General features: G+C 45.1%; 1 protein-coding gene across 3 annotated transcripts in view; it reads right to left on the bottom strand.

Annotated features, from left to right (window-relative positions):
- The window catches only part of EXOC3L1 (exocyst complex component 3 like 1), a 51,516-nt gene extending 25,395 nt beyond the window's left edge, over nt 1-26,121 (bottom strand). Inside the window, exons 1-7 of one of the 3 annotated variants that reach the window (XM_063437690.1) lie at nt 26,053-26,121; nt 23,543-23,703; nt 22,080-22,302; nt 15,981-16,662; nt 15,703-15,820; nt 12,431-12,556; nt 9,896-9,996 (exon numbers count right to left, since the gene is read on the bottom strand). In XM_063437690.1, the coding sequence (XP_063293760.1) occupies nt 9,896-9,996; nt 12,431-12,556; nt 15,703-15,820; nt 15,981-16,662; nt 22,080-22,302; nt 23,543-23,703; nt 26,053-26,119 (1,478 nt within the window). In that variant the 5' untranslated portion in view covers nt 26,120-26,121. The remainder of the gene's footprint in view (nt 1-9,895; nt 9,997-12,430; nt 12,557-15,702; nt 15,821-15,980; nt 16,663-22,079; nt 22,303-23,542; nt 23,704-26,052) is intronic. The other 2 variants (XM_063437691.1, XM_063437692.1) reach the window with 2 other exon arrangements.
- Nucleotides 26,122-27,603: the final 1,482 nt, after the last annotated feature.

Below are 27,603 nucleotides of genomic sequence, written 5' to 3'. Positions count from 1 at the left end.
AGGACCAGTCACTGTATTAGCTGTATATGGGATGGATTCCCAATGTGATAGGACCAGTCACTGTATTAGCTGTATATGGGATGGATTCCCGGTGTGATAGGACCAGTCACTGTATTAGCTGTATATGGGATGGATTCCCGGTGTGATAGTACCAGTCACTGTATTAGCTGTATATGGGATGGATTCCCGGTGTGATAGGACCAGTCACTGTATTAGCTGTATATGGGATGGATTCCCGGTGTGATAGGACCAGTCACTGTATTCGCTGTATATGGGATGGATTCCCGGTGTGATAGGACCAGTCACTGTATTAGCTGTATATGGGATGGATTCCCGGTGTGATAGGACCAGTCACTGTATTAGCTGTATATGGGATGGATTCCCGGTGTGATAGGACCAGTCACTGTATTAGCTGTATATGGGATGGATTCCCGGTGTGATAGGACCAGTCACTGTATTAGCTGTATATGGGATGGATTCCCGGTGTGATAGGACCAGTCACTGTATTAGCTGTATATGGGATGGATTCCCGGTGTGATAGGACCTGTCATTGTATTACCTGTATATGGGATGGATTCCCGGTGTGATAGGACCAGTCACTGTATTAGCTGTATATGGGATGGATTCCCGGTGTGATAGGACCAGTCATTGTATTAGCTGTATATGGGATGGATTCCCGGTGTGATAGGACCAGTCACTGTATTAGCTGTATATGGGATGGATTCCCGGTGTGATAGGACCAGTCATTGTATTAGCTGTATATGGGATGGATTCCCGGTGTGATAGGACCAGTCACTGTATTAGCTGTATATGGGATGGATTCCCGGTGTGATAGGACCAGTCATTGTATTAGCTGTATATGGGATGGATTCCCGGTGTGATAGGACCAGTCACTGTATTAGCTGTATATGGGATGGATTCCCGGTGTGATAGGACCTGTCACTGTATTAGCTGTATATGGGATGGATTTCCGGTGTGATAGGACCAGTCACTGTATTAGCTGTATATGGGATGGATTCCCGGTGTGATAGGACCAGTCATTGTATTAGCTGTATATGGGATGGATTCCCGGTGTGATAGGACCAGTCACTGTATTAGCTGTATATGGGATGGATTCCCGGTGTGATAGGACCAGTCATTGTATTAGCTGTATATGGGATGGATTCCCGGTGTGATAGGACCAGTCACTGTATTAGCTGTATATGGGATGGATTCCCGGTGTGATAGGACCAGTCATTGTATTAGCTGTATATGGGATGGATTCCCGGTGTGATAGGACCAGTCACTGTATTAGCTGTATATGGGATGGATTCCCGGTGTGATAGGACCTGTCACTGTATTAGCTGTATATGGGATGGATTTCCGGTGTGATAGGACCAGTCACTGTATTAGCTGTATATGGGATGGATTCCCGGTGTGATAGGACCAGTCATTGTATTATCTGTATATGGGATGGATTCCCGGTGTGATAGGACCAGTCACTGTATTAGCTGTATATGGGATGGATTCCCGGTGTGATAGGACCAGTCACTGTATTAGCTGTATATGGGATGGATTTCCGGTGTGATAGGACCAGTCACTGTATTCGCTGTATATGGGATGGATTCCCAATGTGATAGGACCAGTCATTGTATTAGCTGTATATGGGATGGATTCCCGGTGTGATAGGACCAGTCATTGTATTAGCTGTATATGGGATGGATTCCCGGTGTGATAGGACCAGTCACTGTATTAGCTGTATATGGGATGGATTTCCGGTGTGATAGGACCAGTCACTGTATTAGCTGTACATGGGATGGATTCCCGGTGTGATAGGACCAGTCACTGTATTCGCTGTATATGGGATGGATTCCCAATGTGATAGGACCAGTCATTGTATTAGCTGTATATGGGATGGATTCCCGGTGTGATAGGACCAGTCACTGTATTAGCTGTATATGGGATGGATTCCCGGTGTGATAGGACCAGTCACTGTATTCGCGGTATATGGGATGGATTCCCAATGTGATAGGACCAGTCACTGTATTAGCTGTACATGGGATGGATTCCCGGTGTGATAGGACCAGTCATTGTATTAGCTGTATATGGGATGGATTCCCAGTGTGATAGGACCAGTCACTGTATTAGCTGTATATGGGATGGATTCCCGGTGTGATAGGACCAGTCATTGTATTAGCTGTATATGGGATGGATTTCCGGTGTGATAGGACCAGTCACTGTATTAGCTGTACATGGGATGGATTCCCGGTGTGATAGGACCAGTCACTGTATTCGCTGTATATGGGATGGATTCCCAATGTGATAGGACCAGTCATTGTATTAGCTGTATATGGGATGGATTCCCGGTGTGATAGGACCAGTCACTGTATTAGCTGTATATGGGATGGATTCCCGGTGTGATAGGACCAGTCACTGTATTAGCTGTACATGGGATGGATTCCCGGTGTGATAGGACCAGTCATTGTATTAGCTGTATATGGGATGGATTCCCGGTGTGATAGGACCAGTCATTGTATTAGCTGTATATGGGATGGATTCCCAGTGTGATAGGACCAGTCACTGTATTAGCTGTATATGGGATGGATTCCCGGTGTGATAGGACCAGTCATTGTATTAGCTGTATATGGGATGGATTTCCGGTGTGATAGGACCAGTCACTGTATTAGCTGTACATGGGATGGATTCCCGGTGTGATAGGACCAGTCATTGTATTAGCTGTATATGGGATGGATTCCCGGTGTGATAGGACCAGTCACTGTATTAGCTGTATATGGGATGGATTCCCGGTGTGATAGGACCTGTCACTGTATTAGCTGTATATGGGATGGATTTCCGGTGTGATAGGACCAGTCACTGTATTAGCTGTATATGGGATGGATTCCCGGTGTGATAGGACCAGTCATTGTATTAGCTGTATATGGGATGGATTCCCGGTGTGATAGGACCAGTCACTGTATTAGCTGTATATGGGATGGATTCCCGGTGTGATAGGACCAGTCATTGTATTAGCTGTATATGGGATGGATTCCCGGTGTGATAGGACCAGTCACTGTATTAGCTGTATATGGGATGGATTCCCGGTGTGATAGGACCAGTCATTGTATTAGCTGTATATGGGATGGATTCCCGGTGTGATAGGACCAGTCACTGTATTAGCTGTATATGGGATGGATTCCCAGTGTGATAGAACCAGTCATTGTATTAGCTGTATATGGGATGGATTCCCGGTGTGATAGGACCAGTCATTGTATTAGCTGTATATGGGATGGATTCCCGGTGTGATAGGACCTGTCATTGTATTACCTGTATATGGGATGGATTCCCGGTGTGATAGGACCAGTCATTGTATTAGCTGTATATGGGATGGATTCCCGGTGTGATAGGACCAGTCACTGTATTGGCTGTATATGGGATGGATTCCCAGTGTGATAGGACCAGTCATTGTATTAGCTGTATATGGGATGGATTCCCGGTGTGATAGGACCAGTCATTGTATTAGCTGTATATGGGATGGATTCCCAGTGTGATAGGACCAGTCATTGTATTATCTGTATATGGGATGGATTCCCGGTGTGATAGGACCAGTCACTGTATTAGCTGTATATGGGATGGATTCCCGGTGTGATAGGACCAGTCACTGTATTAGCTGTATATGGGATGGATTTCCGGTGTGATAGGACCAGTCACTGTATTAGCTGTACATGGGATGGATTCCCGGTGTGATAGGACCAGTCACTGTATTCGCTGTATATGGGATGGATTCCCAATGTGATAGGACCAGTCATTGTATTAGCTGTATATGGGATGGATTCCCGGTGTGATAGGACCAGTCATTGTATTAGCTGTATATGGGATGGATTCCCGGTGTGATAGGACCAGTCACTGTATTAGCTGTATATGGGATGGATTTCCGGTGTGATAGGACCAGTCACTGTATTAGCTGTACATGGGATGGATTCCCGGTGTGATAGGACCAGTCACTGTATTCGCTGTATATGGGATGGATTCCCAATGTGATAGGACCAGTCATTGTATTAGCTGTATATGGGATGGATTCCCGGTGTGATAGGACCAGTCACTGTATTAGCTGTATATGGGATGGATTCCCGGTGTGATAGGACCAGTCACTGTATTCGCGGTATATGGGATGGATTCCCAATGTGATAGGACCAGTCACTGTATTAGCTGTACATGGGATGGATTCCCGGTGTGATAGGACCAGTCATTGTATTAGCTGTATATGGGATGGATTCCCAGTGTGATAGGACCAGTCACTGTATTAGCTGTATATGGGATGGATTCCCGGTGTGATAGGACCAGTCATTGTATTAGCTGTATATGGGATGGATTCCCGGTGTGATAGGACCAGTCACTGTATTAGCTGTACATGGGATGGATTCCCGGTGTGATAGGACCAGTCATTGTATTAGCTGTATATGGGATGGATTCCCAGTGTGATAGGACCAGTCACTGTATTAGCTGTACATGGGATGGATTCCCGGTGTGATAGGACCAGTCACTGTATTAGCTGTATATGGGATGGATTTCCGGTGTGATAGGACCAGTCACTGTATTAGCTGTACATGGGATGGATTCCCGGTGTGATAGGACCAGTCATTGTATTAGCTGTATATGGGATGGATTCCCAGTGTGATAGGACCAGTCACTGTATTAGCTGTATATGGGATGGATTCCCGGTGTGATAGGACCAGTCACTGTATTAGCTGTATATGGGATGGATTCCCGGTGTGATAGGACCAGTCATTGTATTAGCTGTATATGGGATGGATTTCCGGTGTGATAGGACCAGTCACTGTATTAGCTGTACATGGGATGGATTCCCGGTGTGATAGGACCAGTCACTGTATTAGCTGTATATGGGATGGATTCCCGGTGTGATAGGACCAGTCACTGTATTCGCTGTATATGGGATGGATTCCCGGTGTGATAGGACCAGTCACTGTATTAGCTGTATATGGGATGGATTCCCAATGTGATAGGACCAGTCACTGTATTAGCTGTATATGGGATGGATTCCCGGTGTGATAGGACCAGTCACTGTATTAGCTGTATATGGGATGGATTCCCGGTGTGATAGTACCAGTCACTGTATTAGCTGTATATGGGATGGATTCCCGGTGTGATAGGACCAGTCACTGTATTAGCTGTATATGGGATGGATTCCCGGTGTGATAGGACCAGTCACTGTATTCGCTGTATATGGGATGGATTCCCGGTGTGATAGGACCAGTCACTGTATTAGCTGTATATGGGATGGATTCCCAATGTGATAGGACCAGTCACTGTATTAGCTGTATATGGGATGGATTCCCGGTGTGATAGGACCAGTCACTGTATTAGCTGTATATGGGATGGATTCCCGGTGTGATAGTACCAGTCACTGTATTAGCTGTATATGGGATGGATTCCCGGTGTGATAGGACCAGTCACTGTATTAGCTGTATATGGGATGGATTCCCGGTGTGATAGGACCAGTCACTGTATTCGCTGTATATGGGATGGATTCCCGGTGTGATAGGACCAGTCACTGTATTAGCTGTATATGGGATGGATTCCCGGTGTGATAGGACCAGTCACTGTATTAGCTGTATATGGGATGGATTCCCGGTGTGATAGGACCAGTCACTGTATTAGCTGTATATGGGATGGATTCCCGGTGTGATAGGACCAGTCACTGTATTAGCTGTATATGGGATGGATTCCCGGTGTGATAGGACCAGTCACTGTATTAGCTGTATATGGGATGGATTCCCGGTGTGATAGGACCTGTCATTGTATTACCTGTATATGGGATGGATTCCCGGTGTGATAGGACCAGTCACTGTATTAGCTGTATATGGGATGGATTCCCGGTGTGATAGGACCAGTCATTGTATTAGCTGTATATGGGATGGATTCCCGGTGTGATAGGACCAGTCACTGTATTAGCTGTATATGGGATGGATTCCCGGTGTGATAGGACCAGTCATTGTATTAGCTGTATATGGGATGGATTCCCGGTGTGATAGGACCAGTCACTGTATTAGCTGTATATGGGATGGATTCCCGGTGTGATAGGACCAGTCATTGTATTAGCTGTATATGGGATGGATTCCCGGTGTGATAGGACCAGTCACTGTATTAGCTGTATATGGGATGGATTCCCGGTGTGATAGGACCTGTCACTGTATTAGCTGTATATGGGATGGATTTCCGGTGTGATAGGACCAGTCACTGTATTAGCTGTATATGGGATGGATTCCCGGTGTGATAGGACCAGTCATTGTATTAGCTGTATATGGGATGGATTCCCGGTGTGATAGGACCAGTCACTGTATTAGCTGTATATGGGATGGATTCCCGGTGTGATAGGACCAGTCATTGTATTAGCTGTATATGGGATGGATTCCCGGTGTGATAGGACCAGTCACTGTATTAGCTGTATATGGGATGGATTCCCTGTGTGATAGGACCAGTCATTGTATTAGCTGTATATGGGATGGATTCCCGGTGTGATAGGACCAGTCACTGTATTAGCTGTATATGGGATGGATTCCCGGTGTGATAGGACCTGTCACTGTATTAGCTGTATATGGGATGGATTTCCGGTGTGATAGGACCAGTCACTGTATTAGCTGTATATGGGATGGATTCCCGGTGTGATAGGACCAGTCATTGTATTATCTGTATATGGGATGGATTCCCGGTGTGATAGGACCAGTCACTGTATTAGCTGTATATGGGATGGATTCCCGGTGTGATAGGACCAGTCACTGTATTAGCTGTATATGGGATGGATTTCCGGTGTGATAGGACCAGTCACTGTATTAGCTGTATATGGGATGGATTCCCGGTGTGATAGGACCAGTCACTGTATTCGCTGTATATGGGATGGATTCCCAATGTGATAGGACCAGTCATTGTATTAGCTGTATATGGGATGGATTCCCGGTGTGATAGGACCAGTCATTGTATTAGCTGTATATGGGATGGATTCCCGGTGTGATAGGACCAGTCACTGTATTAGCTGTATATGGGATGGATTTCCGGTGTGATAGGACCAGTCACTGTATTAGCTGTACATGGGATGGATTCCCGGTGTGATAGGACCAGTCACTGTATTCGCTGTATATGGGATGGATTCCCAATGTGATAGGACCAGTCATTGTATTAGCTGTATATGGGATGGATTCCCGGTGTGATAGGACCAGTCACTGTATTAGCTGTATATGGGATGGATTCCCGGTGTGATAGGACCAGTCACTGTATTCGCGGTATATGGGATGGATTCCCAATGTGATAGGACCAGTCACTGTATTAGCTGTACATGGGATGGATTCCCGGTGTGATAGGACCAGTCATTGTATTAGCTGTATATGGGATGGATTCCCAGTGTGATAGGACCAGTCACTGTATTAGCTGTATATGGGATGGATTCCCGGTGTGATAGGACCAGTCATTGTATTAGCTGTATATGGGATGGATTTCCGGTGTGATAGGACCAGTCACTGTATTAGCTGTACATGGGATGGATTCCCGGTGTGATAGGACCAGTCACTGTATTCGCTGTATATGGGATGGATTCCCAATGTGATAGGACCAGTCATTGTATTAGCTGTATATGGGATGGATTCCCGGTGTGATAGGACCAGTCACTGTATTAGCTGTATATGGGATGGATTCCCGGTGTGATAGGACCAGTCACTGTATTCGCGGTATATGGGATGGATTCCCAATGTGATAGGACCAGTCACTGTATTAGCTGTACATGGGATGGATTCCCGGTGTGATAGGACCAGTCATTGTATTAGCTGTATATGGGATGGATTCCCAGTGTGATAGGACCAGTCACTGTATTAGCTGTATATGGGATGGATTCCCGGTGTGATAGGACCAGTCATTGTATTAGCTGTATATGGGATGGATTTCCGGTGTGATGGGACCAGTCACTGTATTAGCTGTACATGGGATGGATTCCCGGTGTGATAGGACCAGTCATTGTATTAGCTGTATATGGGATGGATTCCCAGTGTGATAGGACCAGTCACTGTATTAGCTGTACATGGGATGGATTCCCGGTGTGATAGGACCAGTCACTGTATTAGCTGTATATGGGATGGATTTCCGGTGTGATAGGACCAGTCACTGTATTAGCTGTACATGGGATGGATTCCCGGTGTGATAGGACCAGTCATTGTATTAGCTGTATATGGGATGGATTCCCAGTGTGATAGGACCAGTCACTGTATTAGCTGTATATGGGATGGATTCCCGGTGTGATAGGACCAGTCACTGTATTAGCTGTATATGGGATGGATTCCCGGTGTGATAGGACCAGTCATTGTATTAGCTGTATATGGGATGGATTTCCGGTGTGATAGGACCAGTCACTGTATTAGCTGTACATGGGATGGATTCCCGGTGTGATAGGACCAGTCACTGTATTAGCTGTATATGGGATGGATTCCCGGTGTGATAGGACCAGTCACTGTATTCGCTGTATATGGGATGGATTCCCAATGTGATAGGACCAGTCACTGTATTAGCTGTATATGGGATGGATTCCCGGTGTGATAGGACCAGTCACTGTATTAGCTGTATATGGGATGGATTCCCGGTGTGATAGGACCAGTCACTGTATTAGCTGTATATGGGATGGATTCCCGGTGTGATAGGACCAGTCACTGTATTAGCTGTATATGGGATGGATTCCCGGTGTGATAGGACCAGTCATTGTATTAGCTGTATATGGGATGGATTTCCGGTGTGATAGGACCAGTCACTGTATTAGCTGTACATGGGATGGATTCCCGGTGTGATAGGACCAGTCACTGTATTAGCTGTATATGGGATGGATTCCCGGTGTGATAGGACCAGTCACTGTATTCGCTGTATATGGGATGGATTCCCAATGTGATAGGACCAGTCACTGTATTAGCTGTATATGGGATGGATTCCCGGTGTGATAGGACCAGTCACTGTATTAGCTGTATATGGGATGGATTCCCGGTGTGATAGGACCAGTCACTGTATTAGCTGTATATGGGATGGATTCCCGGTGTGATAGGACCAGTCACTGTATTAGCTGTATATGGGATGGATTCCCGGTGTGATAGGACCAGTCACTGTATTAGCTGTATATGGGATGGATTTCCGGTGTGATAGGACCAGTCACTGTATTAGCTGTATATGGGATGGATTCCCAATGTGATAGGACCAGTCACTGTATTAGCTGTATATGGGATGGATTTCCGGTGTGATAGGACCAGTCACTGTATTAGCTGTATATGGGATGGATTCCCGGTGTGATAGGACCAGTCACTGTATTAGCTGTATATGGGATGGATTTCCGGTGTGATAGGACCAGTCACTGTATTAGCTGTATATGGGATGGATACCCGGTGTGATAGGACCTGTCACTGGATTAGCTGTATATGGGATGGATTCCCAATGTGATAGGACCAGTCACTGTATTAGCTGTATATGGGATGGATACCCGGTGTGATAGGACCTGTCACTGTATTAGCTGTATATGGGATGGATTCCCAATGTGATAGGACCAGTCACTGTATTAGCTGTATATGGGATGGATACCCGGTGTGATGGGAGCAGTCACTGTATTAGCTGTATATGGGATGGATACCCGGTGTGATGGGACCTGTCACTGGATTAGCTGTATATGGGATGGATTCCCAATGTGATAGGACCAGTCACTGTATTAGCTGTATATGGGATGGATACCCGGTGTGATGGGACCTGTCACTGTATTAGCTGTATATGGGATGGATACCCGGTGTGATAGGACCAGTCACTGTATTAGCTGTATATGGGATGGATTCCCGGTGTGATAGGACCTGTCACTGGATTAGCTGTATATTGGAAGGATATTTCTTACCAGACCAGGCAGTTATCCATCTCGTGCACAGCTGCTGTCCTCACCCGGCTCTCTAGACCTGTGCCCAAAGCCGAGGCCAGCCCAATGTTTTCTGAGAGCATCTGAAATACAATGTGTAGCTTGTATGAAAGGTCTCCATGAGACAGCAGACATGTCGTTATTGTAGATACCGTGTTGTTTTAATTTCATTTGAGAAATAGTAAAATAAAAGTAAAGTTAGTGTTTCGGCTCCCAGTTAGCCTTTTAGCAGTTTGGAGTGATTTAAGATAAGCAATTTTAAGCTTTGCCAGAGCCTATAAATTTTGGTTCAACTTCAACTTTTCGTCAATTTTAAAAACGTTTTCATTGAAAAAATTTAAATCTGCGATTCAATATAATTTATCAAGCATTTATTAACCCTCATCAAAATTAACAGCAAAAAGCTGTTGATAAACGGGTTTTCATTCATAAAAAACTCTACTAAACAGTAAGAGCATGTCCATGAGAGAGCGTGTGTAATGGCTGAGTGTTGCTTGTGGCTGAGAGCTGTTGAGTGGGATGCAGAGTGTGTCTGTGTATCATATATGAAGTACCTGTGTATGTGCATATCTGGATGTGTCTTTTTTTGGTGGTGATTGTGACAAGTGTGACATGGTAAGAAGTGTGTGAGGGGGAGTGACAGTATATGAGGAGGCTGTGTTAAATACAGTCTCCCTGCACTGTAACGCCATTTACATTTTTATATAAAGAGGCATTTGTGCAGGAAGGGGGAGGGGTAGGAAATACATCCCCTAGTGGTCCAGTCGATTGCTTGGTAGTCTGGTGGGATCCTTGGTGGTCCAGTTCAGAACTGCATGAACCACGGACAACCAGGGAAGGAGGTTTACCAACTCCACCATTGCTGGGGCAAGAGGGGGCTTGCTTGGTTGTCTTATGGGTATTCTGGCTCTGGGTATGAATACTAAACAGTGAACAGCCAGTAGCTGCTCACTGTAGTTAAAAAAACAAAAAAAACTAGTGACTGGGCAGCTATTGCTTAACAGATACCCCCCATGTCCCAACTGTGCTCAGTAATCAAAATCTATATGGTGCAGACCATAGCAGTGGCAAAGTATGTAAATGGTGACAATTTATCTTTGCCAATTTCATGGCTAAAATTCATGCATAATTATTAAGGGCAAAACAGCTGTATCTACACATGAACAACTGCGAGAATTATTATTATAATTTATCTAGTGTAATGTGTTCCACCGAATCTGACTGATATTTGAACCTGAATTTAATAGTTCTAAATCAGTGACATTACCATTGCTCTAACAGCCAATATTGATGCAAAACATTTAAAAATACAAATTCATAGAATATGTACACATATCAAAGTAAATTGACAAACTAGTCTAACTGAAAGAAACACATCACTCGTTGACATCATCTACACCCAATAAAAGGAAATCAGCATTACATGGAGGAGCTTTTATCATGGAGCCTCAGCAGCATCGGGGACAACAAGGCAGGGCTGGCCAGTCACAGAGCCGCTAATATCATACGCCAGAGTCTTTATTTTTACATCTCTCTTAGATTCCATACAGGACTCCTGAGATTGGACGACATTCTGAAGGATGGTTTGGAGCCATTGTCTCCAAGGATCTGGAATGGTGCAGATGTTACGTTCCCTACATTTTCTAGAATCTGGAAGTTTCCAGAGGACTGAAAGTGTTTTGAGTGGAATATCTCAGTCCACCTTCTCCAGGGTTCTGTGACATTCCCTCACTGCCCTTAGGACTCCCTGTCAGATGTTCATATCCTTATCCTCAACCAATGAAGGCTGGCTAACGTTGAAGAGGTGAGTATAGCCCAGTGTCCAGGGAGCCAAAAGCTGCTTTAAAGGAACCACAGCACTTCCACTCTCCCAATGGAAATCTGAGATCACCAACGATATATTGCAACTGCACACAAACTATTTTACGCGTTTGTAATAAATTTAGAATTTTATTTCTACCAGTCGACCCATTTATATAGTACAGCTAGTCAAAATTTGGATGATATTAAATCAAGTCAAAGTTCTAAAAACATGTAAAATGTCAGCCAACCTGCCCCTCCCAGGAACAAGCAAACTGGTAGCCAGACACTGTTCCGGCTAGACTGTCCCTCCCATGAACAAGAAACTGGCACCTAGACACTGTGCCGGCTAGATTGTCCCTGCCAAGAACAAGCATACTGGCATCTAGAGACACTGTGCCGGGTACACTGCCCCTCTTAGGAACAAGTAAACCAGCACATATTCCTGGGAGGGGCAGTCTAGCTGGTACAGTGTCCAAGCAAACTAGCACCTAGACACTGTGCCGGCTAGACTGTCCCTCCCAAGAACACGCATACTGGCACCTAGAGACACTGTGCCGGGTACACTGCCCCTCTAGGAACTAGCACATATTCCTGGGAGGGGCAGTCTACCTGGCACAGTGTCCAAGCAAACTGGCACCTAGACACTGTGCCCAAGCCTTGAACAGCAATCATCACAAGTAATGTGTGTAAAATTAACATTGTAAAAATTCTCACTTGCATGATCAGTTGCTGTAGACTGGAAATGAAGAGCCCGTCCTGGTCTTTATCAGGCTCCTGCTCCCTGAACCAGTCTGCATACTCTGCTTCCAGTGCTTTCTGCATCCACTGACTCAAGCAAGCCTGAAAAATAGTGAGATAGGATGAAATATCTACACCTAATCTATCCCTACCTACAGGCTTTCATCCAGAGAGATGTCCCCAAAATTCAATAAGAAACATCCACTAAATCAAGAGATGTCTCCATCACCATTTATTACATTTTCAGGTGAGATAATCTACTGGATCCAGAGAGATGTCCCCACCATTTAATGCATTCTATGTGAGAATCCACTGGATCCAGAGAGGTCCCCACCATTTAATGCATTCTATGTGAGAATCCACTGGATCCAGAGAGATGTCCCCACCATTTAATGCATTCTATGTGAGAATCTACTGGATCCAGAGAGATGTCCCCACCATTATTGCATTCTATGTGAGAATCCACTGGATCCAGAGAGATGTCCCCATCATTGTTGCTTTCTATGTGAGAATCCACTGGATCCAGAGAGATGTCCCCACCATTTAATGCATTCTATGTGAGAATCCACTGGATCCAGAGAGATGTCCCCACCATTTAATGCATTCTATGTGAGAATCCACTGGATCCAGAGAGATGTCCCCACCATTTAATGCATTCTATGTGAGAATCCACTGGATCCAGAGAGATGTCCCCACCATTTAATGCATTCTATGTGAGAATCTACTGGATCCAGAGAGATGTCCCCACCATTTAATGCATTCTATGTGAGAATCCACTTTATCCAGAGAGATGTCCCCACCATTTAATGCATTCTATGTGAGAATCCACTGGATCCAGAGAGATGTCCCCACCATTTAATGCATTCTATGTGAGAATCCACTGGATCCAGAGAGATGTCCCCACCATTTAATGCATTCTATGTGAGAATCCACTGGATCCAGAGAGATGTCCCCACCATTTAATGCATTCTATGTGAGAATCCACTGGATCCAGAGAGATGTCCCCACCATTTAATGCATTCTATGTGAGAATCTACTGGATCCAGAGAGATGTCCCCACCATTATTGCATTCTATGTGAGAATCCACTGGATCCAGAGAGATGTCCCCATCATTGTTGCTTTCTATGCGAGAATCCCCTGGATCCAGAGAGATGTCCCCATCATTGTTGCATTCTATGTGAGAATCTACTGGATCCAGAGAGATGTCCCCACTATTTAATGCATTCTATGTGAGAATCCACTGGATCCAGAGAGATGTCCCCACCATTTAATGCATTCTATGTGAGAATCTACTGGATCCAGAGAGATGTCCCCACCATTTAATGCACTCTATGTGAGAATCCACTGGATCCAGAGAGATGTCCCCACCATTTAATGCATTCTATGTGAGAATCCACTGGATCCAGAGAGATGTCCCCACCATTTAATGCATTCTATGTGAGAATCCACTGGATCCAGAGAGATGTCCCCACCATTTAATGCATTCTATGTGAGAATCCACTGGATCCAGAGAGATGTCCCCACCATTTAATGCATTCTATGTGAGAATCCACTGGATCCAGAGAGATGTCCCCACCATTTAATGCATTCTATGTGAGAATCCACTGGATCCAGAGAGATGTCCCCACCATTTAATGCATTCTATGTGAGAATCCACTGGATCCAGAGAGATGTCCCCACCATTTAATGCATTCTATGTGAGAATCCACTGGATCCAGAGAGATGTCCCCACCATTTAATGCATTCTATGTGAGAATCTACTGGATCCAGAGAGATGTCCCCACCATTTAATGCATTCTATGTGAGAATCCACTGGATCCAGAGAGATGTCCCCACCATTTAATGCATTCTATGTGAGAATCCACTGGATCCAGAGAGATGTCCCCACCATTTAATGCATTCTATGTGAGAATCCACTGGATCCAGAGAGATGTCCCCACCATTTAATGCATTCTATGTGAGAATCCACTGGATCCAGAGAGATGTCCCCACCATTTAATGCATTCTATGTGAGAATCCACTGGATCCAGAGAGATGTCCCCACCATTTAATGCATTCTATGTGAGAATCCACTGGATCCAGAGAGATGTCCCCACCATTTAATGCATTCTATGTGAGAATTCACTGGATCCAGAGAGATGTCCCCACCATTTAATGCATTCTATGTGAGAATCCACTGGATCCAGAGAGATGTCCCCACCATTTAATGCATTCTATGTGAGAATCCACTGGATCCAGAGAGATGTCCCCACCATTTAATGCATTCTATGTGAGAATCTACTGGATCCAGAGAGATGTCCCCACCATTATTGCATTCTATGTGAGAATCCACTGGATCCAGAGAGATGTCCCCATCATTGTTGCTTTCTATGCGAGAATCCCCTGGATCCAGAGAGATGTCCCCATCATTGTTGCATTCTATGTGAGAATCTACTGGATCCAGAGAGATGTCCCCACTATTTAATGCATTCTATGTGAGAATCCACTGGATCCAAAGAGATGTCCCCACCATTTAATGCATTCTATGTGAGAATCTACTGGATCCAGAGAGATGTCCCCACCATTTAATGCACTCTATGTGAGAATCCACTGGATCCAGAGAGATGTCCCCACCATTTAATGCATTCTATGTGAGAATCCACTGGATCCAGAGAGATGTCCCCACCATTTAATGCATTCTATGTGAGAATCCACTGGATCCAGAGAGATGTCCCCACCATTTAATGCATTCTATGTGAGAATCCACTGGATCCAGAGAGATGTCCCCACCATTTAATGCATTCTATGTGAGAATCCACTGGATCCAGAGAGATGTCCCCACCATTTAATGCATTCTATGTGAGAATCCACTGGATCCAGAGAGATGTCCCCACCATTTAATGCATTCTATGTGAGAATCTACTGGATCCAGAGAGATGTCCCCACCATTTAATGCATTCTATGTGAGAATCCACTTTATCCAGAGAGATGTCCCCACCATTTAATGCATTCTATGTGAGAATCTACTGGATCCAGAGAGATGTCCCCACCATTTAATGCATTCTATGTGAGAATCCACTGGATCCAGAGAGATGTCCCCACCATTTAATGCATTCTATGTGAGAATCTACTGGATCCAGAGAGATGTCCCCACCATTTAATGCATTCTATGTGAGAATCCACTGGATCCAGAGAGGTCTATCATTCACTGTCTTTTAAGTCAGTGCTAACACTGCTAAATAAAGGGGCCACTTGTGCTCGCACTTACCCTAACACTGCGAGTGTAGCGATTCAGTTGCTCTTCCATGATTTCGGGAGAAACAAGAGGTCCCAACTCAGACAAATCCACCTCAGACGCTAGATCGGGATGGGCCATCAAATCCTCACTGCAAAATAGAAACAAAAGCAGTCCATTGTGTTTAACACCATTTAAAACGTAAACATTTTTTTGGGTGAAACGAATGACATCCAGATAACTTTCCTTTATCCATACGCATGTAAAATAAGCAGACCCCAGATATGTACATGAACATGTTTTCGGTTTACCTAGGGTACACATTCAGAATCCAGTGAAGCACAAAGTATAGGGATGGGTGAGTAAGGTCAATGTTCAAAATATCACGAGCGTGGCGGGAGACAGCTCGGTGGCACATTAAAGCCACAGTTCGGCTCAGTTCATAATGTGGTGGAACACATGGTGTTAGTATCGAGCTCACCGCCTGCAATTCTGCCAACAACCTATCCTGCAGCTCCTGGAGATGACATGCAAGGCCTGCAGGACTGACACTTTCCTCATCTAGGCTCGACGGCAGCAGCCTTTCACACACCCCTCTTTCAAATGTTTGGAAGAAACTTTCCCTCCAACGCTTGGGCCGCCCTGATGTTGGTGATCCTCCTGACATTACTAAATCCAAAGACTCCTCGCGTTCAATGATTCGGACAGCCGACACTAACAGAGTTGGATCTGAACATGCCAAGCTCAACGATGAACTGGCTAGTGAGAATATGGTTTGACCCAGCTCTTCGCTTAGATTCTGTACCCCAGCAAAAAACTGCTCTACTAGTTCTGTGGCATCTCCTCCATTCTCAGCAGCTGAAAGCGGTCCCACTCTTTGTAGTCTGTACAGCACATCATCCCGCAGACTTTCCAGATCACGCAGGTTGACATGAGCCTCCAGGAGACGTTGTCTCTCAATCAGAACATGTGTCTGGGACAGCAGCTCAGGAACTGTGAACAGGAAGGAACAACGCAAGTCAGAGAATGCAGGAATTAGGTGTGGACTCCTAACATTTCTCCTTTTTCTTTGGCAGATTTGCCCATTTGATTCCATAGTCCCGCTTGCCTTTAGAAAATACAAACTATAACGCTTTCACATGATTCACAGTTCACAATAAATCCCCGTTTAGCTCTCCCTCTGCTCTGACACTGGACTTCACCAAGTTTAAGGTTTTTCTCCCCCCTATCCTCACTGCAGCTCCCCACACCTCCTATAACACACACTGCCTGAGCAGCACACTCACTGCAGCTCCCCACACCTTCTTTTTTTTTTTTTTTTTTTTTTTTTTAATTAACAATATTCATTTTTTTAAAAAGTATTCATAGACTATTTTATAGCTATTTCAGTGTAAAAAAAAATGCAACATAACTTTATAATCATCGTTGCGTAGAAAGAACAAAGATGGCATATAAACGTATGTAATTATTCAAACCATGACCTATAAAATAGTAGCAATAGTCATAAATTATGGAGGTAGTCATTGATAGCCTATGGAAAGCCTTTTATGGGTTATTCACTAAAGAACACATTTTATGAGAATTCATTCTGAATGCCAAAACTGAGGTAAAAATAGCTTCTTCAGACAGATTCTCCAACTCTGCTACAGTCACAGTTCTGAAATTTTTGCCTCAGGTATGCCAATCGGAATTAGTTTGAGAGAATTCGGAATGCAGTAAATAACCATGTTTGTACTTAAAATAAAAAATGCACTTATCTAACAGGTACTTTCTTCAGTTGTAGGTTTGGTGTCCTCTGTGACAGTGACCATTCAAAACCCCGCAATAAATGTAACTGTGGGAGAAAATGTTACCCTGTACTGTACTTATACACCTGCTGGGACCATTACACCCAATTTGTTTATACAATGGAGTGTCACTGAGGCTGCTTCTCAGGAAACAAACTACGTAAGTATATTTGCCATAATCTTCTCAAGATTCTTAAGAGTATTCAATATTATTAGTAAGTTCACATCTCTTACTTGTAGTATAGGTTTTGCCTTGAGATTTTAAGTTTTTGTTTCCTACACTACACAGAGTTGCTTAAAATCATGTTACAGAGTTCCCTGCCCTTGGGCAAAGCATCTGACTTGGGGTATTTTATATTAAACCAGGACCTTCCCTCAGTTTCCTTTAATTGATCCTCAGATACAGCATCTCCTCTCATCTGCAACATTAAGCATACTTTTTGTAATGTCTTGGTAGATGGATTTTTAAAAAGAATTTTTAGTTTAAATCATTTTTGTTGACGATTAGTCCTAAGATCATATTTACTATATTAGACCAGTTATTCCATGCATTTAGAAAGAAGTGTAAAAATCCAATTTCCATGAGTACAATTAAGCGATTGGCTGTGGTTTACTGTAAATCCTCATTTTTCTTTCTATGGTATTTTGCTACCATTCTAGGGATATAGTTTTTTTTTTTTTTTTTTTTTTTTTTTTTTTTTTTTTGTCAATCTTTATTTTATTGTGCAAATCATGAACATAGCAGGCTTGTTGCGCCACGACAGCGGTACAAGCCCAATTTAAACTTACATGAGGTAACAGTGCCGTGGTATACAGATTCCTTGCACATTTTTGTGGGTATAAGTGAATGCATGGTCATCGAGTATGTCTACTGAAAATAAGCAGAAACCAGCTAACTATCAAGTGAGAGTGTTTTCTCTAGGTTATCTCTCGCAAAACTGAAAACATTAAAACGATGAATAAGCTAAACATAACTTTGGCATTAATTAAGTTGTCCATCGTTGGACATATGACATTGAAACAATGTGAGAATAATATTCGCAGGGCGCTTAGCTGCGGCATATGAGGGGTGAAGCTGATGTGGCTGTGGGGGGCAGTAGTTGTCCGCATATCGTAGGTGACCTAAAGCTCGGTCCTGGAACATAATGATGCGCCATGCATGGGCGTGCATGTTATTTGTTCTATGCTGAAGGGAGCTGTACTGCGTAGTGTGGGCCCTGCTGTATAACCCTGAGATGAGCTGGTGGCCCTTGCGTTCTATCTACCCTGTTTCTGTCTATAGCGAGTAGTTTAGCGTCCCCTTGTGCCGGTCAGGTAGCGCCTGTAACCCCGAGGGGAAGCTCAGGTGGGGCCATAGATAAATGGCGTGAAAGTGCCTTTGGATGCCTGTAATAGTGTGGGTGCTCCTGAAATATGTCCAAGATTCAATACGTTTTAACTTGTTTAGGAGTACAGTGAGTAGCGGGTCTAGTGTATATGTGGTATTGCATAAGAAGCCTTTAAGCTGTAAGAGATTGTGTGCACAACGTATGTCAACATATGCGTGAGCAGGAAGTTATTAGGCGCATTCTAGTGAGGTTAGTGAAGAAGAAGAAAAATAAAAATAAACTATTTCCGTGGTTGCAAAGTTAACACTTAAAATGTTCTCAACTGTAACATGTGTAGAGTCTTATGCAAATGGTCGACGGTGGGGGGCATGCCCTAAAGTGAGTCCCACAGTACCGGGCTCCAGTTCATGTAGTGGCTGCCGCATATGGGTTTGCAGGTGGTCGTCGAGGGACAAATTCCGGTGCGGCGGCTGCGTTCCTCCCTAGTGTGCGCGTGGGTCCAGCTGTGTCTGTCGCTGTAGTGAGCGCAGTCGTGGGGAGGTTCAATAGTCCCAGTGCCTCCGTGGCCTCCTGCATGTTATGGACCATGTGAGAGCTGCCTCCTCGGTCAACCAGAAGGGTGCGCCCTGGTCCCCAGCGGTACCGGATTTGGTGTTGTCGTAGGAGGGATGTGAATGGGCCCAGGGATCTCCTCCACGCCAATGTCCCCCCTGAGAGATCAGAGAAAAAGGAAAGTGCCATCCCCTCGAAGGTAAGTGTCGGTTGGCCTCTAACTGCTGCCATGATTGCTTGCTTGTCACTGATGGATTGAAACCGGACTATGAGGTCCCCTGTGGCGGTTTGTGGGGCTCTCGCGGACTTTGGTAGGCGGAATATGCCATCGAGGGTGATCGCCTTGGCTGTTCTCGGGGTCACTAGCGTGGTGAGAAGCCTTCTGGCCAGATGTGGTAGTTCCGCCTCTGGGACGGAGTCCAGGACTCCCCTAAGTTTTATGTTGTTCCGGCGAAGTTTATCCTCTTGGGAGGCAAGTAGCTGCTCGTGGAGCAGGGTCTGCTGCTTTAGGCCATGTACTGCCGCTTGTAATTCTGCAATCTGCGTTGTGTGATTATTGGCGGTGCCTTCCACAGCTCCCAGCCTGACTGTGACAAGTTTAAAATCTTCCCTGAGTAGGGCCACATCTGCAGCTATCTTTCTATGGTGGTCTGCCATGAGTTCCCCCAAAGCCTCCATAGTAACTGGGGTGGGTGCTTTCATGGGTGGCTGTGCCTGTACCAGCGTTTGTACCTGTATGGTCTCGGGCTGTGAGGGGTCCCCATCCTCTCCTTCAGAGGTCCCATCCGAAAAATCGGAGCATCCGCCATGCATAGCCGCCATGTGCGCTCCGGTTGCGGCCTGTGCCTGCCGCCACAGAGCCCCGATATCCATGCTCTGTCGGGGTTTTTCGGCTTTCGCCTTTTTCGTTTTTCGACCCATTGAGGATGTGTGGGTCTCGATGGCTGTCTGGAGAGGTGATTTGATCCTTTTGCTCGTTTGTATAGGGGGTTTGTCGGCTCAATTATCGGGAGCCCCGCTACCATGCGACCGTCCGCTTTGCCCGCTAAGCTCCGCCCCCCCCCCACACCTTCTATAACACACGCTACCTGTGCAGCATGCTCACTGCAGCTCCCCACACCTCCTATAACCCACGCTACCTAAGCAGCACACTCACTGCAGCTCTCCACACCTCCTATAACCCACACTGCCTGAGCAGCACACTCACTGCAGCTCCCCACACCTTCTATAACACACGCTACCTGTGCAGCATGCTCACTGCAGCTCCCCACACCTCCTATAACCCACGCTACCTAAGCAGCACACTCACTGCAGCTCTCCACACCTCCTATAACCCACACTGCCTGAGCAGCACACTCACTGCAGCTCCCCACACCTTCTATAACACACGCTACCTGTGCAGCATGCTCACTGCAGCTCCACACACCTCCTATAACACACACTACCTGAGCAGCACGCTCACTGTAGCTCCCCACACCTCCTATAACCCACACTACCTGAGCAGCACGCTCACTGCAGCTCCCCACACCTCCTATAACACACACTACCTGAGCAGCACACTCACTGCAGCTCCCCACACCTCCTATAACACACACTACCTGAGCAGCACACTCACTGCAGCTCCCCACACCTCCTATAACCCACGCTACCTAAGCAGCACACTCACTGCAGCTCCCCACACCTCCTATAACACACACTACCTGAGCAGCACACTCACTGCACCTCCCCACACCTCCTATAACACACACTACCTGAGCAGCACACTCACTGCAGCTCCCCACACCTCCTATAACCCACGCTACCTAAGCAGCACACTCACTGCAGCTCCCCACACCTCCTATAACACACACTACCTGAGCAGCACGCTCACTGCAGCTCCCCACACCTTCTATAACACACACTACCTGAGCAGCACACTCACTGCAGCTCCCCACACCTCCTATAACACACACTGCCTGAGCAGCACACTCACTGCAGCTCCCCACACCTTCTATAACACACGCTACCTGTGCAGCATGCTCACTGTAGCTCCCCACACCTCCTATAACACACACTACCTGAGCAGCATGCTCACTGCAGCTCCCACACCTCCTATAACACACACTACCTGAGCAGCACACTCACTGCAGCTCCCCACACCTCCTATAACACACACTACCTGAGCAGCACACTCACTGCAGCTCCCCACACCTCCTATAACACACACTACCTGAGCAGCACACTCACTGCAACTCCCCACACCTCCTATAACACACACTACCTGAGCAGCACACTCACTGCAGCTCCCCACACCTCCTATAACACACACTACCTGAGCAGCACACTCACTGCAGCTCCCCACACTTCCTATAACACACACTACCTGAGCAGCACGCTCACTGCAGCTCCCCACACCTCCTATAACACACACTACCTGAGCAGCACACTCACTGCAACTCCCCACACCTCCTATAACACACACTACCTGAGCAGCACACTCACTGCAGCTCCCCACACCTCCTATAACACACACTGCCTGAGCAGCACACTCACTGCAGCTCCCCACACCTCCTATAACCCACGCTACCTGAGCAGCACGCTCACTGCAGCTCCCCACATCTCCTATAACTCACACTACCTGAGCAGCACACTCACTGCAGCTCCCCACACCTCCTATAACACACACTACCTGTGCAGCACGCTCACTGTAGCTTCCTACGTCTCCTACTTTACTAGTTTCCTGTAGTGATTGTTCATGTCTGACCTGAATAGATATAAGGCAGGCTTTCTAGAACCACAGATAGTTGTACATGCTCCATCACCAGCTTTTGGACAGGCTGTAGATTACCAATAATTTCTTCACTGCCATGCCAAATCTCCTGTGCCTCGCTGAGGGCCTGCTGCACATTGTGTACCTCCGTGAGTGCCCTGCGAAGTTGGGCCACTCCCTGTTCCACTCCTTCCAAGTAGGACTGCGCTGTCGACTGCTTGAGAACAGCAAATTAACACAACAGAGTTTTTATATTAAATCAGTATTTATCAAAAAATATGATTATCAGTTGCACATAGAGGAAAGATAGTCTTAATCTGACATTCCAGTAATATTCATAATATACAGAATTATTCACTAAAGTGGGAATTCAAAGAGAATTTTAAAGTTAAAGGGACACTATAGTCACAAAAACTTTAGCTTCATGAAGCAGTTTTGGTGTATAGATTATGCCCCTGCAGTTTAACTGCTTAATTCTCGGCCATTTAGGAGTTAAACCACCTTTATTTCTGTTTATGCAGCCCTAGACACACCTCCCCTGGCTCTGACTGACACAGTCTGCAAGGAACCAAAATGATTTACTTTCTTTTCCAGATGATAACTAACTTTAAAAGTTTTTATCTCCCGCTGAATAAATCAAACCTAAATTACATACAAGAGGCTCCTGTAAGGTCTAGCAAGGCATCAACAGAGCAGGAGATAAGAAATTCTAGATTAAACAGACTGTGCAATAAAGTGTAAACATTAGATGACCCTTTACAGGATGTGTTTGGAAGGCTGTGTAAGTCACATGCAGGGAGGTGTGGCTAGGGTTCATAAACAAAGTGATTTAACTCCTAAATGGCAGAGAATAGCGCAGTGAGACTGCAGGGGCATGATCTATACACTTCAGTAAACAAACATTGATTTGGTGACTATAGTGTCCCTTTAAGGTCGAGGTAGTTGAACTGGAAAAAATGTTTCTAACTAAAGCTACTCCAGCTTCAAGTTTGAAATGCACTTTGAATTTTCAGTTTAGTAAATAAATAATAATTCAATATTGCTCTATAACAGTTCAATGGGCTGCAAAAAAAGAGTACAGAGGAGAAATAATGACGAGGAGTATGAAAATTTAGGAGGGAGGAGACAAAGAGAGATCGTTCCAGTAAGGAATGGAAGGTGAAGAAAAAGGAATTGTAAAACGATATATAGCCACTGTGTACGCTGACACAGACGGATGGATTAATCATGTCCAGCTTGCCCCATTATAACTACTTCATTACCCAATAATATTCCTTTCTGTTATACATTGCACTTCATATGATGGAGCCGGGCGGTTTGCGCACCTTTTTTTTAGGCTTGCTATATTTACTAGGTAAACTGCAGGAAAACATGACATGCAATGTCTCTAAAACATGAATCCAGTAAACTCTCCCAATCTCCGATAAGCCAGAGTCATAATGAAATAGTTTACGCACTTTTAATCGGGACTGTATGGAGTTATTCCTTTGGGTCTCACGTCTGCGGTAATGCCCAAGTCGTGTCAACTGATCAGGGCGGCAAAATATGCCAGAAGCCCATTTCAAAGCCGCTCCTCTAGCCAAACTCTCTGCCTTCTCCAGTGCCAGCACATCACCCTCTGTCAAAGAGATTCCGTCAAATACAGTCACCAACCCACGCCACCCGCAACAAACAGGATTAGGGCGTGCGTAACATACTTCATTTTATTAATACAGGAAAATTAGAATCAAATAGAGAATCATTAAGGATACCAGATGGATGCATAAATCATCATTAATAACCATAACAATATTCATGAATAATTATTGACTTTTAAATTCCACTAGGTAAGGGCATACGTAAATTGCAGATTAGGACTTAATGGGTTACTCCAACCAGCATGCCCGCTTCTGCTTTTTGAAGTGGTCGTGGTGGTAGGAGTCTGGATGTGCAGTGTTTCAGCCTTATCCAGAGATGTGTGCTGGGGGAAATTACACTCAACTCCGGACTGCCTAATCTCAATTCTCTGCATAAACTAAGTCTGCTTTCTCTTCCCTCCTAATCCCCTCCATTATTTCTTTCATTACCCGTCCTCCCTTCTCTCCCTCCGTCCCACTTGCCGGCTTAGTGGGCACGCATGCGCCCTGAGCTGATAAAATGGTCCAATCAAAGTCTTCTCGATGAGAATGCTTTCAATGGACCTCGGCTCCTGACGGGGGAGCTTCGCCCAACGCTGGATTAAGGCAAGTTTGATCCTCTTAAAACATTTTTCTAAGGGGGGCATAATACCAAAAGGGCTTATTGTATTAACTATCAAAAAGGGCTGGAGAAACCTTTCAAACTGTGGGCAAGGGACAAAGTGCAGCCTACCACCATGGTGCTCAAAGGTTGTGCACACCAGGAATCAGAAATAGTGGGATCGCTCTAGTACAAGTTAAAAAGCTTGATTTCACAAGAGAAATTATATCTTTTTTCTGTGCTGAAAAAATCTGCCGAAATATCCAATAATCTCTCTCTCTCAGAGCAAGTCCTGCTCCGTCTGTGCTTCAAAAAAATTGATAGATAAACTATAGTGTGGTGGAATCTCGGTAAAAATAAATTTAGTAGGCCGAGATTACCACGTGGCATGTGTACGTGCATATGCTGACGTATCGATCAGTTGGTTGCACGAGGTAAGATACGATCAGTAGTGTACGGAGCATGTGCAAGAATACAGGATGTAGTATTCCCCCACCTCCATTGTGCTGGACAAGCCATGCGGTCAAACAGGAAGTTAGTTCTTATTTGTATTGATTGGTCAAGAGAATGTGCGGGTGGAGCTTAATATGGGAGGAGTTATGTGCCTATATAAGGAGCCTGCACTATTGTCCGGGGCTCAGAACTTGCTGTATTTTGGTGACGTTAGTCCCTCTGAGTCCCGATCGGTGATCCAATAAAGAATCTCTTCCTTCCTGAAGAAACCTGTGTCCATCTCTCTGTGCTTTGCTTCCGTCAGTTTCTCCGGTATCAATAGAAGCAGGACTTGCTCTGTTTATACACTATATAAATCCATAGATAGATAGAAGCAGGGCTCGCTCTGTTTATACACTATATAAATCCATAGATAGAAGCAGGGCTCGCTCTGTTTATACACTATATAAATCCATAGATAGAAGCAGGGCTCGCTCTGTTTATACACTATATAAATCCATAGATAGAAGCAGGGCTCGCTCTGTTTATACACTATATAAATCCATAGATAGATAGAAGCAGGGCTCGCTCTGTTTATACACTATATAAATCCATAGATAGATAGAAGCAGGGCTCGCTCTGTTTATACACTATATAAATTCATAGATAGATAGAAGCAGGACTCGCTCTGTTTATACACTATATAAATCCATAGATAGATAGAAGCAGGACTCGCTCTGTTTATACACTATATAAATCCATAGATAGAAGCAGGGCTCGCTCTGTTTATACACTATATAAATCCATAGATAGAATCAGGACTCGCTCTGTTTATACACTATATAAATCCATAGATAGATAGAAGCAGGGCTCGCTCTGTTTATACACTATATAAATCCATAGATAGAAGCAGGGCTCGCTCTGTTTATACACTATATAAATCCATAGATAGAAGCAGGGCTCGCTCTGTGTATACACTATATAAATCCATAGATAGATAGAAGCAGGGCTCGCTCTGTTTATACACTATATAAATCCATAGATAGATAGAAGCAGGACTCGCTCTGTTTATACACTATATAAATCCATAGATAGATAGAAGCAGGACTCGCTCTGTTTATACACTATATAAATCCATAGATAGAAGCAGGGCTCACTCTGCTTAACATGTTTAAGGCGTGTAAAGAGGTTAACACACAGTTATTCTAAGCTAGCAGTGAATGGCAAACTCTGTTATATAGGCGACCGTACTGCGATAAACACTTTTCTGCCATCTCGGCTGTTTTGCCTGATAATGAATACAGTAAAAGAAACTCACCGTCTGCAGACATGGTAAGCCTTGCTATTTGGACAAAGCTGAGAAGGACTGTCTGCATCCTCTGCATAGATTGTGAAGCTGAGAGCAGGCAGGATGTGGGAGGGGGGCCCGTGGGACACTTAGAGCCATTAGTGGACAAGAAGATTACGAGATAATATGTGTTGCTGGGAAAGCCTCACATAGAACTGGAGTTATTACATTGAGGGCAATAGAGCTTTTATTACACCCTAGGAGTTGCTCTGTTATTACACAATCAGAGTCGATTGGAAAGGTCAGCTTTCTTACTCTACCCTCAGAGTCGATAGGAAAGTGTGACGGACCGCCTGGCACACCGACTGGGTGCCTCCGCCAATAGCTGCTTCCTAGTAGCCTGGAGTACTATAAGCACTGCACCAGACACCATAAGCACCGTAGCTTGGCTGGGGTCTCGCTGTCCCCCACCCACCCTGGACCCAAGCCCAGGATCCAGCTTCCAGTGGGTGGACCTCTCCTACTCCAGAGTCGTAATCCAAAGCTGGTATAACTGATATAGCTGTTCCCTACAATCACGAGACGGGGCAGCGTGTTGAGGGTGAAGTGAACTGATTTTAATGGGACCACACTTTTATGACAATTCCCATGCAAGGGGTACTCCCAACTGGACCTGATGGAAGACTGAATTACAAAGTCACAGACCAATGACAACAGTGTAACAATACATGACACTCCCATACATAAACGGATAATCCCCCCCTGGACCTGGGAGATAATTGGATCAGCAACTGTACTAATCTAATCCAATTATCTCCAAGTACAGAAAAACATACTTTTTCCCAAACATTCCAAAAGTACCCCAAAAACAAATAAAAACCCACAAAAGTTACATCCCCTTATAGCCCTGATCTGGATGACTAACATATCCTAAAATCACCCAGATAATTTCAGAAGTGATTTATTTGACCGACCGCAGGCATGGTCCCATGCCCAAAACAGTTCCAGAGAATCAGGGCTTGCGGCCGGTCTAGTTTGGTAGTTTGACGAACAAACTACCGAACAGAGTCAATAGTCTTACACTGGAACTTGTTCCTCTCATCCAGACGAATGATTTCACGGAACAGTGCCCTTCTAAGTTGTATAGAACCGAGCGCAGGCGATGATGGAAGTCCAGCGGTATTCAGGAGTTTCAATGTCTGATTTTAGTTCCATGAGATTCATGCCCAAACACCGCTGCCTGTGTTCATGCGAACAAGGTGGCCGCCACCTCGTGGTTGTCCATAGGAATCGTGGCCACCCAGACGAACAATTAGAACACTGCGGTGAGAAACGTTCCAAGTTGTTAATGGGTGTTAACAAGCTCCAGGATGGTCTTTGGTTTGTGCAGTTGTTTGGTAACTGAACCATATAATCCCAATTGCACGAACAGAGTCTTTTTCAAAGTATTTTTAGCCAGGTCTATTGTATGGGGCCATAGTCCTGAGGCATGAGGCTGGCGAGCAGGCCCGTCCAAGAACCAGTGGCGAGATTCTGTTCTCCACAGAAAAGTCAGCTCTCCAACTCAACCATCAGAGTCGA

The sequence above is a fragment of the Pelobates fuscus genome, chromosome 12 (assembly GCF_036172605.1).
Source record: "Pelobates fuscus isolate aPelFus1 chromosome 12, aPelFus1.pri, whole genome shotgun sequence".
Taxonomy (NCBI): domain Eukaryota; kingdom Metazoa; phylum Chordata; class Amphibia; order Anura; family Pelobatidae; genus Pelobates; species Pelobates fuscus.
The sequence above is the reverse complement of the archived record's forward strand: the minus strand, read 5'-3'. Positions and strand labels throughout refer to the sequence as shown.